Source organism: Ursus maritimus, unplaced genomic scaffold (assembly GCF_017311325.1).
Source record: "Ursus maritimus isolate PB19 unplaced genomic scaffold, ASM1731132v1 scaffold_10, whole genome shotgun sequence".
Classification (NCBI taxonomy): domain Eukaryota; kingdom Metazoa; phylum Chordata; class Mammalia; order Carnivora; family Ursidae; genus Ursus; species Ursus maritimus.
In genome coordinates, this window is record NW_024423344.1 from 46531473 (window position 1) to 46547814 (window position 16342).

Here is a 16342-nt window from a genome sequence, read left to right on the forward strand (position 1 = left end):
AATTAGCTTTTTCTCAGCCACAGAAGCAGAAAATCCAAACGAACAAGAGATTTTTTTCTCAATTCTTAGTTGGAGTAAGTGAATCTTAGGGGTTGGTTAATTATTTAGTAATTTATCCAGAGGCATTTTGAACATGTGAGACAAGTTTAGAAATACATGTGGCATAGGTCTAGAAACACAACCAAAATTATCTGTAAAAAGAATGAAAAAGAGTCTTATCCCCTGGGAATTAGAAATAGCAGGCACAAAGATTAGTTAAGGTGTGGATTAGTTATTAGCTCCACCAAAATGAATAATTTGAAAAGGAACATCAGCTCAGTGAGGCCTCATTAAAAGAATAAGGAATAAAGGGGGGCGGCCCAGTCGGTTAAGTGACCAACTCTTGGTTTCGGCTCAGGTGGTGATCTTGGGGTTGTGAGATTGGTGCCCCTCCTCCCCCCCTCCCTCCCCCCACCCCATCCAGCTTTGGGCGTTGAGCTCAGTGAGGAGTATGATGGGGTCTCTTTCTCTCTCTCTCTCTCATGAATAGATAAATCTTTCAACAACAACAACAAAAAAAGAATGAGGAAGAGGAGTCAGAGACAGCAAAGTTAAATGGGATTGGTAGCCCACGTATATGTAAGATTGATTCTCAGTTGATTAGCGATGTCAGCCCTTGTCAACTCCAATTTCCCACAACAAAATCCACCAAAGGCGTCCTGTCTGGAGACTCAGGTGCATCTCGGTTTCAGAGCGCTCGTTCTACATGTGGCAAGTTTATCAGCACCCTCTGCCGCATTGATTTTGAAATTTAGAATTAGATTTATCCTCCTCATACGAAGAATGTAGTGGTCAGCCGTGACTGTCTGTTTTGTATATTTCTGAGTCCTACAGTATTTTCTCTGTATTGACCCAGAATACCTTTCAATCCTTTCTCTCAGTTAATCTACCTAATGCCTGACTACTAAAAATCCTTCCCTGAACCCTTGCCAGTCACTGGAAATCCTGTTACTCTGCTTAGCTTCTTTTGCCAATCTTCCTTGTGCAGGTTTTACTTCCTGTGCTCTGTCTGCACACAGCTGCCCTCTGGCACACAGACAAATGCCTTGCCTCCACTGCTGCATTGTCTTCCTTCCAGATCGGACCAGCTCTTCAAATTCCTTAATGGAAGGACCACTTCCTGGTCCTGGTGATTACAGGAACTTCATTACTGAATATAATCCATTTGGGGTATTTTACCTTAGAATGGCTTTCTACCAAATGAGATTAGATAACTGGGTTCACTTATCTAAATATCCAATTTTAATATTGGGATAACCATGAATATTTTGTGGACACAATTCAAAGATCAGTTGTTGTTTCTTGTTGGAATAAAAAAACTGAGATTAAATAAAAGGTTAATAATTATATAGGTCCTTCACCTTTTTACCCAATGATAACCTTGTTGATAGAGTTAGGAATAAACCATATACATTTCTTGACTTAATAATCAGAGTGTCATGAGCAAAACTTTCACCATAGTGTATATGTAAAGACTGCTTATGTAAATATTGTTATAAAAACCTGTTGTTATTGGGGCACCTGGGTGGTGCAGTCGGTTAAGTGTCCGACTCTTGGTTTCAGCTCAGGTCGTGATCTCAGGGTCATGACATCGAGCCCGGCTTCCAGCTCCATGCTCAGCGACGAATCTGCTTGAGATTCTCTCTCCCCCTCCACTCACGCTCTCTCTGGCTCTCTAAAATAAATAAATAAATCTTTTTTTTTAAACCTGTTGTTATTTAATATTTTATACAGTGCTTTTGTTGAAATGAGTTCTACCATATCTGAGAGTTGAATGCCATGTTGCTCTTTCTCCTGCAGTTATTTCTCAGCATTGCAGAATAGACTGTGCTACTTGGAGTTACTTCCCCATAGCCTGAGAGCATTTCTTATGGGTCAACATGTCTGTAGCTCCCTATTTAATAGGTGGTTTTCACCTTTTAACCTGTCTCCTTATATCTCCCGCTTAAAAATCTGTTGTAGTGTATTCCTTAAGAGTAAACAATTCTAAGACTTTATATTGCTATTTTTAAAGTACTACGTGAATCTTATGAAAACTAAAAACCCAGTTGCAAGTGTAGCATAAGCTAGCTAAATTGGGGCCTGGGATGAGGTCATTGTGAGGGTAGTCGGAGATTCTTTTTTTTCTTTCTTTTTTTTTTTTTAAGATTTTATTTATTTATTTATTTATTTATTTATTTATTTGACAGAGAGAGAGACAGCCAGTGAGAGAGCGGACACAAGCAGGGGGTGTGGGAGAGGAAGAAGCAGGCTCCCAGCAGAGCCTGATGCAGGGCTCGATCCCAGGACCCTGGGATCACACCCTGAGCCAAAGGCAGACGCTTAACGACTGAGCCACCCGGGCACCCCTGGAGATTCTGATTACACTCTGAACTTCATAGGAAATTTGACCTCTTCGGGTTACTATGCTGAATTAGAAGGTCAAACATAAAGTTGTTAATGTGAATAATCATGACTTCGTTCATAAGATGTTCACATTCTGAGGATAAGATGAGAAGTCAGAGTCAACAAAGTAAGAGTGACAGGTTCTTGTTAGCGAAACAAGCAAGCAGGAATTACCTGAGACTACGGGGCTCACTCTTCTCATCATCCGGTCCTCATGCTGGAACTGCTTTTGCAGCTCTGATGTTTCTTCAGCATCGTCACAGCTCAGTTTAACAAATTCAGAGTTATTCTACAGGCATCATGACTGGATGCAGATTCTTTCATTGTATAAACAACGCAGGAATAGATTAGTCCTTTAGAATTATCATTTGACTTATGGAAGTGTCAATTTATTAAACTTAGTGTTCTCATATGTCTAGGAGATAACTGTTGTTATTTAACTTCTCAATATAGGGAAGAGTAATAGTGCCAAAAGTAACTTTCAAGTGCTGTGTAATGCAGAAGAACAGGTGGAGCTAAAAGCTGAGCCTGTAATTTCCTATTTGGAGCCGGCACTGATTACCCCCAGTGTCTAGAATCCATAAGAAGGCAAACTTCGCAGTTTAATCTTTTCAGAGCAATTTTAAAGATCAATAGCACATTCTAAATGACTTATCTAGAATTTATTTTGCTAATGCATCTATTGTGTTCCCTAGTTTAGCATACAAAATAGATATTGATTTCACACGTTTTATACATTTCTATCTATGAAACCTACCCCAGGGACACTTTCATGTCAGTAAAATGTTGAATTAATAAGTGTTTGAATAAAGGAATTTTTTTTTGTCACTTCACACCCATGAGAATGGCTGTAATAAAAGAAAAACAGACAATAGTAAGTGTTGATAAAGATGTGGAGAAATCGGCACCCTTATAACTGCTGGTGGGAATGTAAAATAGTCCAGCCACATTGGAAAGCAGTTTGGTGGTTCCTCAAAAGTTAAAAAATAGAGTGACCATTTGACTTAGCAGTTCTTTTCCTAGGTATATAACCAAGAGAAACAAAAACATGTTTACACAAAAACTTCTACACAAATGCTAATAGTAGCATATTCATAGTAGCCAAAAAGATGGAAACGACCCATATGTCCATCAGCCGATGAATGGATAAACAAATTATCCATAAAAAGGAATGGAGTACTAATTCATGGTACAACGTGGATGAACCTTGAAAACATCAAAAAGCCACATATTATGTGATTCCATTTATATGAAAATGTCCAGAGTCAGCAAATCCATAAAGTAAGAAAGTAGAGTAGTGGTTGCCAAGGCTGGGGCGGGGGGGGGAGGGGTGGGTAGGGAGTTGGGGGCTGGAGAATGAAGAGTGATTGCTAAATGAACATGGGTTTCTTATTTGGGGTGATAGAAACATTTTGTAATTAGATTGTGGTGACACACAACTTTGTGAATATACCAAAAACTATAAAGAGTGAATTGTATACTTATAAGGGTTAATTTTACAGTGTATATATGTCCAATAAAAAATATTGTCATTGCTTGCTTATCTGTATAAAAAGATTTTTTAAATATAATTTTTAAAAGTTTTATATATATAGAAATTATATATATAGAAAGATATATACATATATATATATAAATTATATATATATAGAGAGAGAGAGAGAGAAATATATAGAAAATATATATATATGTAATTACTGGCAGGACTTTCCAAAAAGTTAAACACACAAACTGGCATTTACCTGAAAGCCTTGCTATATATTTAATCACATGTACCAATATACATTGAACTTCTACCAATCTGAGTGTGAAATGTTTTTATCAAAGGCAAAAAATGTCAAGAGTGAAGTAGCCAAGAGCAAATACCTAATGCATATCTTCTCTGATTATACTTTTGAATGTTATTGTTATTGTCACATAGTGAAATGACTTTTAAAAAGCTTATCTGACCTCAGAAATGTCAGTAAAGAATATCACGTAGTCATGGAAAGATCATTGCTATACAGTCAAATATAGCTGGATTTGAGACCCAGCCTGAAATTTACTAGCACCTTCTTCCTGTCAAAGAAATTCTCTGGTATCTCTGAGCCTTTGGTTCTTCATCTGCAAAATCCCTACCTAATTGAGTTGTTGTAAGGATTACGTGAGATATCCTGAATAAAACAGACTGCTCTCTGCTTCCCTGCTGTACACATACTCTTGTTTCTTCTCTTTACAACACTTCCTACCCCAAACTTCCTTACACACTCCCCACCACACACACACACACACATCCGTACAAACCAAATGTTGTCTCCTTCCTCTATGTTCCCATTGAACCTAGGGATTACCCTATTGAAGCACTTGCCGTACTCAGTTGAATTTTCATGTTTATTTGCCTATCTTCCCCAGAAAACTACCTTGTTTAAGAGGAGGGAAACCATTTTGTCTACCGTTATATATACATTTACCTAGCATAGTGACTAGTTGAATAAATATTTGAATAAATGAATTTTAACAACATAATCTAGGGTTATATTGGGTTCATAATAGCTCCCTAAAACAGTATTATGTGTCTGCGTTTTCCTCTCTAGAACATAATCATCCTGAAGCATTTTCAAATTTATAATAGGTGGTGATTTATATATGGGAAGACTTTTATTTCTAGTTAGACCTATGAAATGAAGAAAATGTTCCTTATCTGTGTTGTAGTATACTACTTATTATATATTTATCTCGGTAATTTGTGCATTATGTTTTCTTGTAATATCCAAATATATATATTTACTATCTTAAAAATTTATTTTACAAAAGTCCTAAGAATTTGCAGTCCAATGTGCATATTTCCTGCCATCCTCCATCTGACAATACTTAGAAAGAAACAGCAAGCTTGGAATCAGTTTTGCTGTAGATTTAAGAAGGCCTTTGAAATGTATAGAAATTAAATCATTTTAAGCAATATAACTGAAACTTGCTCTATTTTTTTATTTTAAACATCTTACAAAATAATAATAATAGGCAATAATTATTTGGGGATGGAAGGAATAAAAATGAGGGAGTAATAGAGGTAGTTTAGTTGGCATGTGTTGTTCTCCAGACTTAGCATATTTCCACACATATGCCTATCTAAATTATTTACAAAAGCTTTGCTGTATAAATATAAGTTATTCACTACATAATAATATGAGGATGTAGAAAAAGTAGAAGTAATGTTTATGTTTATATAAATCATCGAGATTTCTTACATAGAGTCTCATAACCCTTCTGCTTCTTTCAGGTACAGAGAACTGCAACTTAGTACAGAAAGCAAAGTAACAGAATATCTCCATCAAAGTAAATTAAAATCTTTTGAAAGTGAGCGTGTTCAACTTATCCAAGAGGAAACTGCAAGAAATCTCACACAGTGTCAATTGGAATGTGAAAAATATCAGAAAAAATTAGAGGTACATATACAAACTTGTCTTTTAAAATTAGCATAACAGGGGTGCTTGGGTGGCTCGGGTTACTTGGATTCGGCTCAGGGTGGTGAGATTGAGCTCCACGTTGGGCTCCATGCTCAGCATGGAGTCTGCTTGAGAGTATTTCCCCGCCTTCTTCATCCCCCTTTGCTCCCCACCCCTGTTCACACACTCTCCCTCCCTGCCTCCCCCTCTCTCTCTCTTTCATAAAAAAATAAAATCTTAAAAATTAGCGTGATATAGGGCTCCTGGCTGGCTCAGTCAGTAGAACATGCAACTCTTGATTCAGGGTCAGGAGCTAGAGCACCACTTTGGGCATAGAGTTTAATTTAAAAAATATAATAAAATCAGCATAGCATATAAGCTTAATAAGTATAAGATCAATATCCTGTTGAGCTTTATTTTACCTGTGGGACCTAGCACTGCCCTGCATGTGTACATGCACGCACACACACACACACGATACATATATTTTTGTTACAAAAAGGACTGGAATTGTTAGAAAATAAAAAGAAAGAAAGAGAAAGATCTCATTCACAATGGCAACTAAAAATATGTAATTACTTGGAATATTTTTAGTAGGAATTGTGCAGAGCCTATATCAAGAAAAGCATACAACTTCACTAATATATAAGAAATACCATCTTTCGGGAAGGTAATATGCAATACTACATGTTTTCCTATTTTTATCAAGTGATATTATATATTTTTATTCAAATGCTAGCATGCTCTTTTTTAACTGAACAAAGTAATACTACAGTATAACTAGAAGGAAAAACAAGGAATAATCAATTTTTAAGATTTACTTATTTATTTTAGAGAGAGAGTGTGTGTATGTGAATGGTGGGAGGGGCAAAGGGGGAGAATCTTCAAGCAGACTCCCCACTGAGCATGGGTGTGAGTCTTTCAACGCTGAGATCATGACCTGAGCCGAAGCCAAGAGTTGGACGCTCAACCCACTGAGCCACCCAGGTGCCCCAAGAATAATCAGTTTTTGAAGAAGATTGCTAAAAAGAATGAGAAGAAATATGTATCACATTTTAAAATTCATTCTGAGGCAAGAATAATTAAAGCCCACTCAAAAAACATCCATAAGTGGTATCAAGTACTAAGTCAAGACCCATAATCACATGAATTCAAGAATGTATTCATTGTAAAAGTTATTATACAAATTAGGGGGAAAGGTGGATTGGACAACAAAAGGTACTGTGATAATCATTAGAGTATTTAGAGAAAATAGTTACTTATATACTTCACACTGCATATCAAAGTGAAACTCCAGTGGTTCCTAGCTAAATGTAAATACAGAACTATGAAACTATTAAAAATAAATACAGATGAAATTTTATATTATGTCAGTTTGGGGATTAATTCTGTTGATCTGTTGATTACAAGCAGGCAAAGAAATCATATAGGAAATATTTAAAAAAAAAAAAACCTTTAATGCTTCTGTGTTTAAAAAATAAGTCTGGGGGCGCCTGGGTGGCTCAGTCGTTGGGCATCTGCCTTCGGCTCAGGGTGTGGTCCCAGCATCCTGGGATCGAGCCCCACATCAGTCTCCTCCACTGGGAGCCTGCTTCTTCCTCTCCCACTCCCCCTGCCTGTGTTCCCTCTCTCGCTGGCTGCCTCTCTCTCTGTCGAATAAATAAATAAAATCTTTTAAAAATAAATAAATAAATAAATAAATAAATAAATAAATAAATAATAAGTCTGAATACTTTTAAAGGGCAAAATGAAGACTGAAAAATAATATTCGTGTTATGTAGGAGAAAGGGCTTGTCTCCTTACTTTTAAAAGATGTCTTACCAAAAGGACATACCTTCCTCTTCTAGAGAATAGGTGGAAAGAAGAAAAGAACTGTTTCCAAGGAAAGACATGCAAATTGCCAAGGAATAAACAAAAATATGTATTCTCCCTAATAATTATAGAAACGTAAATTTAAACTCTTTTCTGCTTTTACATAGGTCTGCTTGTTGTTTTCAAACTGCTGGCAAGAGTACCCTTAAAAGGGAGATCTCATGCAGTCAGAAAATGGAACATCTCATCTGGAGGACAATATAGTGACCTATGTTAAAGTCCTTAAAAAATTGATCCAACAGGGGCGCCTGGGTTGGCTCAGTCAGTTAAGCGTCTGCCTTAAGCTCAGATCATGATCCCAGAGTCCTGGGTTTGAGCCCCACATGGGGCTCCCCTCTTAGTGGGGAGTCTGCTTCTCCCTCTGCCCTTCACCCCGCTTGTGTGCTGTCTCTGTCTTAAATAAATAAATAAATAAAATATTGGCAAAAAATTGATCCAATAATTTTAAAAGAATTTTACCTGAAGAAATAATAAGAGATGCTTGTAAAGGTTTATATTAATGGAATATATCATGGCATTATTTATTATAGTAAAAATTGGAATTAGTTTATTTAAATAGTTGATAATTAATTTTCACTCTATTATGAACTATATTTTTTGCTATATTCATGTATTTTATGATTACATGTAGTCATGTTCCTGAATATTTTAGATTTTTGGGAAATGCTCATTTAAAAAATTGTAATGATGTCATTAGCGTGATTAATTAGCTGATGATGTAAGTTTTCATTACAATAATCTCTCAGAGATTACATTTCTGAAAAGTACTCTGATAGGTAAAACTAAGATTGACAAGATAAAGGTTCTCACAGAAAATAAAGCCTTAGGGAAAAATATAAAAACAAAATTAAATACATATATACTTAAAGAAACAGAAGCAAAAATTGTAGATAGTGTATACTTCTAAAGCAAACCAATGTTCGGCATTTAAAACTTTTTCAAATACCTTCTTCGGGAACCTACTGCAGTCATATAATCTGCCAACAGTGGATTCTCCCACACCTTTTCGATTAGACTGTATTTGATCAGCTCTAATTTAGAATTATTCTTTTGCAAGTTATATTTTCCATGGTTTAAATTTCATAATTCCTAGCAAAATGCCTTTCCTTTTTTGTTGTTGTTGTTGTTGTTGTTGTTTGTTGTTTCCAGATTGGATGACTGTGCTTAAGGATTTGCTTGGGGCTGATGGAGGGGGGATGGGAGGTACATATAGGAAGACCGGGAAGCACTTCCTCTCACTCTGTATTTCTGAAACAAACATGTCACTAAATAGTACATGGTGCTAATGTTTTTCTGAACCATTCTATTTTATTATTTTTAGCTGGTTGCAATCCATATTGATTTCATGACCTCTTATGTTACAACTGGCAGTGTGAAAACCACTCTCCCATGTCAGTGAATGCAGGTGACTAGCAATTATTGTGTTTTTTTGTGTAAAGGTTATGGAGAAACACCTTTGTAAAAAAAAAAAAAAAATTATGATTCTGAAAACTGGTAGATAAAACAGGCTTTAGGGGAATTTCTTTACATTTTCTTCTCCGTTAAACTGGGAGCCTTGATGGGACAGGGACTATTCATTTATCATTGTGTCACCAATATCTAACACGTGCTTTGCTCCTGGTGGATGCTCAAGAGATAATGAGTGAATGAATGGTTTCATGAATGTTACTATAGTACTATTGCTCAAATCCATATTTCTGAAATACTGGAAGGTATTTCTAAGACAATTCTTTATAAGAATTTAGAGAGAAATTTGCAAAAGATAAAGATTGTTGTATTTATATACTTTTCTGTGGCTTTTACCCAATATTCTCATTGATTTATAGCTTGGAGACAATTTATTGTATTCTAGCTATCAATTGGCAAAGGCTCCCAAAACACTGGCTTTATATTTTTTTATATTTTTATCTCTTTTTAAAGCAATTATTGACCTATAGTTTTGTATTATCATCCATTTTATATGTAATTATATATATATAATTTTATATAATTTTGTATTATTCTATTATTTAAAGGAAGGAAATACCCACTGTGAAAGCTTGATGTCTAATGGATTTCTAAAAGCAGCTGATCTATTTTATGCATTCATGTTCAAACTCAAATGTTCATGTATTAGTTTTTCCTAAAGAATCTTTCATATAATAGCCTTTCATAAGTCCAGTAATCAAGTTCTTCTTTGGCTTTTCAGAAACAGTGATAAATGTATTTATAACAACCACTCAGACAAAACCATAGTAAAAGGGAATTCTCCACCATATAGTACAGAGGTGTTAGGTGTTTCTGGCAATCCCTCCTCTGTGTTATGAAGAGAAAATTTTAAATTGTATCTCTCAATTTAATACTACTTTTAAAATCTCTTATTAAAATAATAATTTACAAAATATCCCATCTTGAGCATTTTGATTATTGATCTTTTTAGATGTCCACTTCTGCAGTTTTTCATTGTGTGGTGGTTTTATTGAGGGAGGTGGAGTACAAATTTTCATTTGTATCAGTTGTGCTGTGAGAACGGTCAGTTAGCACTGTCCTTACTGATCCTCTCTTTCGACCATGGAATTAGTGTCATCAACCACCGAAGTCTTAATGAATTACATCTCAATATAATAAATTCTATGAAAGCTCTACATTATTTCACTGACTAACAATTTAGTTATAATGAATTAATAAGTCTCTAGAAAACATATTCCCAGCTGGCAAGAATAAAGAAGAAATAATACTAAAAGATGAATTTTCTTTTTCTGTTCCAAAAGGGACACTAAAATCATCCCATCATCATTATAATAATCATCATCATAATCATCATTATTCCCATGTTACTCTTCCTTTATCCTCCAAAAGAATAAATTTGGAAGGTGGGGGATAATGTTTGATTTATTTTGGGGGGAAGTTTTGATGGAAATAATTGAAGGAAAATAAGATAGAATAGGTTAAGGGAAATTAAATTGTAATTTGTTTGTAAAAAACTGGAAGTAAATCTGCATCTTCTGCTTTTTCCACATCACGGAAAGCACACAATCACATAGTTTGTTAAGGTGAACTTAATGTCACGAGAGAATATAAGTTGTGTTAAAAATTGTTTCATTATAGAGAATTCATAGTAATTAAGCAAGTGGATCTCTATTTCTATGAGCCATTTAATATAACATTCTCGTAATTCTTTCAGTGGTAATACTGCTTTTCAGACTTACTGTATTCTAGGCACTCTGCTAAACACTGCAAATTTATCATCTTATGTAATCCTTCCAACAATGTTTTGAGGTAGGCCTGGAAAGAATAATTGCCTATGATCCACAACTAATAAGGGTCAACGCCAGCACTGAAATACAGATCTTTCTGGCTACAAACCCATATTCTTAACCATGATATTCTGTTGCTTCTAAGGAAATACCACATTGCTTGTGCTGTATTGGGAAGTAAGTGTAGTAGCGCTGCATAATTCAGTCAGTTCTAGCTAGTAAACCTTCTAGATAATTGGAATTTAATTGAGGCATTAAAACATTTCCTTTGTCACTAGTAATGTCTCCTTTTTTTTTAGTGAATTCATTATCATCATGGTGATTCCTTCAACATATCACCATTGAAGAATGTAGGATTTTTTGTTCTTAGACAAAATAGCTCCAGTTTCCGTATCTCTTTTTTATAATTTTTTAAATCCTTCCTTTCTGTACAAAGGCATTTTCTGTTACTGCCCCAAGTGGCACTTCATTTTCATCATTTTGACTTGTTGCTTTGAATTTATGATTGTTCAAGAAACCAGAATCTCATTAAAACCATGGTAAGCATAGATGAAATAAGCTCTGATGGAAAACTGAAGGATGAGTATATCATTTTTACACACAGCTTTGTAAGCCTGCACTGCAAGCCTTTCTCCAAAAGCTACAAATGCCAAATAAATGACCTTCTGGTAAGTATAACACTCTTGCATCTTCTTAGTTCTAACAGGCAAATGCTAATCTTACTCCTATAACTATTTCCAAGTCTTCAATTTGTTGTTTATTCCGTTCATACAGTAACATGCTTCATAATTTTGTTACAGACAAATGAATTATTTATCTTAGAAATAAATGTATCTCATGTCCTCAGTCATCTCAATCAAGCTACTTTCCCCTCATATTAAAATCATTAGGAAGAGGGAAAAACATGTAAAAGTATTTTTTGTGTCACCTATTTGTCTTAACTGTTAACCTTATTTAATTCTGCCTTTGCAATTTGTTTCTTCCACTATTAGGTTTTAACTAAAGAATTTTATAGTCTCCAAGTGTCTTCTGAAAAACGCATTACTGAACTTCAATCACAGAACTCTGAGCATCAGGCAAGGCTAGACATTTATGAGAGATTGGAAAAAGAGCTCGATGAAATAATAATGCAAACTGCAGAAAGTAAGTCGCCCACTACCTCACACACACAACTCTTTTTTCTGGCAACACAAGGAACCTGGTATCATTTCTAAAACCGCTTTGGTATATTTCTTTAAAATCCAATTGGTGACTTTCAAAAAATATGTATCTTATATTTTAAAAATTAGTTAATCTTAATTTTAGTAGTTGGCACTTAAAAAATAGGTTAACTATGATAGACTTTATCTTTTCATTTATTCAGTTCCTCATCGAACAATTAAATGTTTACATGTACCAGGGTCTGGGGCTGTGGAGTTCATGTGATAGTTCTTGTTGATAAGACTTCCTCACCTAGACCACTGGAAGAAACAAACATATTAAAGATAATTAAAGTAGCAAGATATGTGCTATTAGCAAGAAATAGGCATTTCTCAGTGGAAATACACAAGAGGTCATAAGTTAATTCCACCTTGGAGGTGAGGAACACAATACGTAAGAGGGGAGGTGATGCTTTGAATGAGTCATAAGAAACAAAAATTCCAGAATACATCTGGTTATAATCCTGGACCTTCAATTTCTACTTCTTCTGTTTCCTCTTATTATGCTATCTTCCACTGTTATCCTTGGTGTTAAGGGAATATTTTAAATTAACATTTCACCATTGACTGAGATGTTTGCTATAGCACATCATTTTTGTTCAAAAGTCAGAAATATCAGGGACATTCTTATAAAGTGGGTTTAAACTTCAGTTGAAGTTGAAATTGGATTTGGATCTGTTTTGCGCACATTTTCTTGTAAAGGCTATGTTATATTTGTAGGCCCATTTAAGGAAAACTTTTATTTAATTCTTACCATTATCTTTTTTCCAGTTCTAAGGTCAATATCTGATAACTGCAAGTTTCCAAATTTGTCTTCAGTGTCTTCACTGGAATCAGAGGAATCTTTATAAATACAGATTTGATTGTACCATACACCTGCTTTAATGCCTCTTTGTCATCTTCTTAAGACAGCATAAAGTCAGATTCCTTAGCATGACTCTTTTCATTAGACTCTCCTTTATCGTTCATGCCTTGCCGTTCCCTATCATATCATCTTATTTTGAAAGTGCCATACTCTTTCTTATCTGCGTAATTTTGCATATGTCCCTCTGTCTAAACAAATCAGGAGTAGAACAGAACTTCCTCAATCTGATAAAGGGTATCTACAAAGAACCTACTGCTAATATCATACCACTGATGAAATATTAAATGCTTTCCCTTTAAGGGAGGGTACAAGGCAAGATTTCTATTTTTATAACTTATATTAAACATTGTAATGCAGTTACATTAAAATAATACATTAAAAAGTATTAAAATACTTTTAATATTCCATTTAATGAAAATGCAAGGGCCTATTAAAAGGCCCACATTTAATACTAGTACACACCTACCAAAATGACTGAAATTAGAAAGACTGGTTATAGCAGTGTTAGTGAGAATATAGAACAACTGCAATTTGTTATAGAACCAAACAGCCTATCCAATGGTACGGCAATTCCATTCCTATGTATTTTGCCCAAAAGAAAAGAAAACACATGCACACAAAAAGAATTCTACCTGGATATTCTTAGGAGCTGTATTCATGTTAGTCAAAAACTGGCAACAGCCCAGGTGATTATCACAGGAAAATGGCTCATCAAACCGTAATACGTTTTATACTGTAGAATACTACTCCTCAATAAAAAGAAACAAACTACTGATTCTTCAACAACGTGGATGAATCTGAAAAACTTCATGCTTAGTCTAAGAAACTTTATATGACTAAATTTATATAAAATTCTAGAGGAGGAGAAACTAATCTATAGTGAAAAAATGCAGAGCAGTGGTTGCCTCTAAGGATGGTTATCACCAAAAATTACCCGGGAAAAGAGATACGAGGGAACTTTCCACAGTTTGGAATTCTGTATCTTAATAGGGTTTGTGTTATACATATGTGTATATTTCTCAGAATTCAATGAGTGGTAGACTTAAGATCTGTACCTCTTACCATATGTAAATTTAATTTGTTTTAAAAAAAGAACTTTTTGTAGTTTTAAAAAAAGTTTTAAAAAAAGAACAAATATTGAACTATAGTTGATAATTTACATGTTGAACTGTTGAGAGTAATGGACAGATGTCTACAACTTATTTGGAAATACATCAGAAATGTAAGATTCATAAATGGATATAGTGATAGGTGTGTGATAAATTACGTATAATGCAACATTTAACTTAGAATCCAGATGTTGAGCTATATGGGTGTACACTGTAAACATCTTTCAGCTTTTCCATATGTGTAAATATTTTCTTAATAAAATCTTTTTTTTGAGAGAGAGCAAGATAGAGAGCACACACACCCAGGCCGGGTGGGAGGGGGGTGCTGGCAGAGGGAGAGGGAGAGAGAGAATCTAAGCAGACTGTATGCCCAGCACAGAGCTGGATGCAGGGCTCAGTCTCACTACCCTGAGATCATGACCTGAGCCAAAATCAAGAGTCAGACACTTAACTGACTGAGCCACCCAGGCATCCCTCTTAATAAAATCTTTAGAAAAAATACAGAAATAAATTTTTGCTTTGCTATTGTTTAAACCATCTTAAAATCATCTTATTTTTTTTAAATAATATTTATTTTGTTATATTAGTCACCATACAGTACATCCCCAGTTCTTGATGCAATGCTCCATGATTCATAACTTGCATATAACACCCAGTGCACCATGCAATGTGTGCCCTCCTTAATACCCATCACCGGCCTATCCCAATCCCCCACCCCTCTCCCCTCTGAAGCCCTCAGCTTGTTTCCCAGAGTCCACAGTCTCTCATGGTTCATTCCCCCTTCTGTTTCCCCCCCCTTCTTTCTTCCCTTCCTTCTCCTACCAATCTTCCTATTTCTTATGTTCCATAAATGAGTGAAACCATATGATAATTGTCTTTCTCTGCTTGACTTATTTCACTTAGCGTAATCTCCTCCAGTCCCGTCCATGTTGCTGCAAATGTTGTGTAATCATTCTTTCTGATAGCTGAGTAATATTCCATTGTATATAAGGACCACATCTTCTTAATCCAGTCATCTGTTGAAGGGCATCTCGGCTCCTTCCACAATTTAGCTATTATGGACAATGCTGTTATGAACATTGGGGTGCGTATGGCCCTTCTCTTCACTACGTCTGTATCTTTGGGGTAAATACCCAGTAGTGCAATTGCTGGATCATAGGGTAGCTCAATTTTTAACTTTTTAAGGGACCTTCACACTGTTTTCCAAAGTGGATGTCCCAACTTGCATTCCCACCAGCAGTGTAAGAGGGATCCCCTTTCCTACATCCTCTCCAACATTTGTTGTTTCCCGCCTTGTCCATTTTTGCCATTCTAGCTGGCGTAAGGTGGTATCTCAATGTGGTTTTGATTTGAATTTCCCTGATGGCTAATGATAAAATCATCTTAGAATAAAATATATTTATACTTGGAAGATCAAGAAACTAGGTTCGTCTCTATCCTTTCACAATGGAAATCCTACCCTTAAAGAATACTTAGTAACAAAAATTTTAAAGATGTAGTACAAAACATTCTTTTTTAATACTACATTGTGTACAGTTTTCAAAGGATCACCATCTAATATAGCAAATTTCAGCTGATGAAGATGGCTAGACTTCATTTATTAGGGTATAATTGTGGCAAATGACATAGCCTATTTATACTTGAATTGCTCTTTATAATTAAATAAGTGTGTATTATTTGGATATTTGAGGAGTTTAGTTTTCAAAGATCTCATACATTTGTTAGATGTATTGTGGGGTTCCTGGGTGGCTCAGTTGGTTAAGTGTTGGACTCTTTATCTCAGCTCAGGTCTTGATCTCGGGGTTGTGAGTTCAAGTCCCACATTGGGCTCATGGAGCCTACTAAAAGAAAGAAAGAGAGAGAGAGTATTGCCCAGAAGCTAAATAAATCCAATATAAAAAGAAAACCAGATTCTGGAACCTGCTGTCCATCTCATCCTACTTGTAACCTCTGCAAGGCATTTGTCACATTTCTTGAGATGCTTCTCTTTCTTCTCGAAAGTCACCTGCCTTTGTTTCTTCTCCATCGATTTTGTTGTCTCTCCTTCTAGCTTATTCTAATTGTTCACCATGGGTTTTCCTCCTCAACAACTCTTCAGTTCTTACTTACTCACCCTCTCTCTGGATAATCTTATCCGCTTTCCACAATTTCATTTACTGTATGTAGGCTAATGATTGCATAGATCTGTAAAGAGTTCCTGCAGTCATTAAATGGG

The 16342-nt window shown here is 35.4% G+C and overlaps 1 protein-coding gene across 5 annotated transcripts in view; it reads left to right on the forward strand.

Moving 5' to 3' along the window:
- The window catches only part of PIBF1 (progesterone immunomodulatory binding factor 1), a 197797-nt gene that overhangs the window by 105993 nt on the left and 75462 nt on the right, over positions 1 to 16342 (forward strand). For all 5 annotated transcript variants that reach the window (XR_567411.2, XR_567410.2, XM_008686641.2 and 2 more), the window contains exons 11-12: positions 5681 to 5846; positions 11947 to 12097. Coding sequence is in view for 3 of the 5 variants with exons in the window: in XM_008686641.2 (XP_008684863.1) it covers positions 5681 to 5846; positions 11947 to 12097 (317 nt within the window). In the remaining 2 variants the exon portion in view is untranslated. The remainder of the gene's footprint in view (positions 1 to 5680; positions 5847 to 11946; positions 12098 to 16342) is intronic.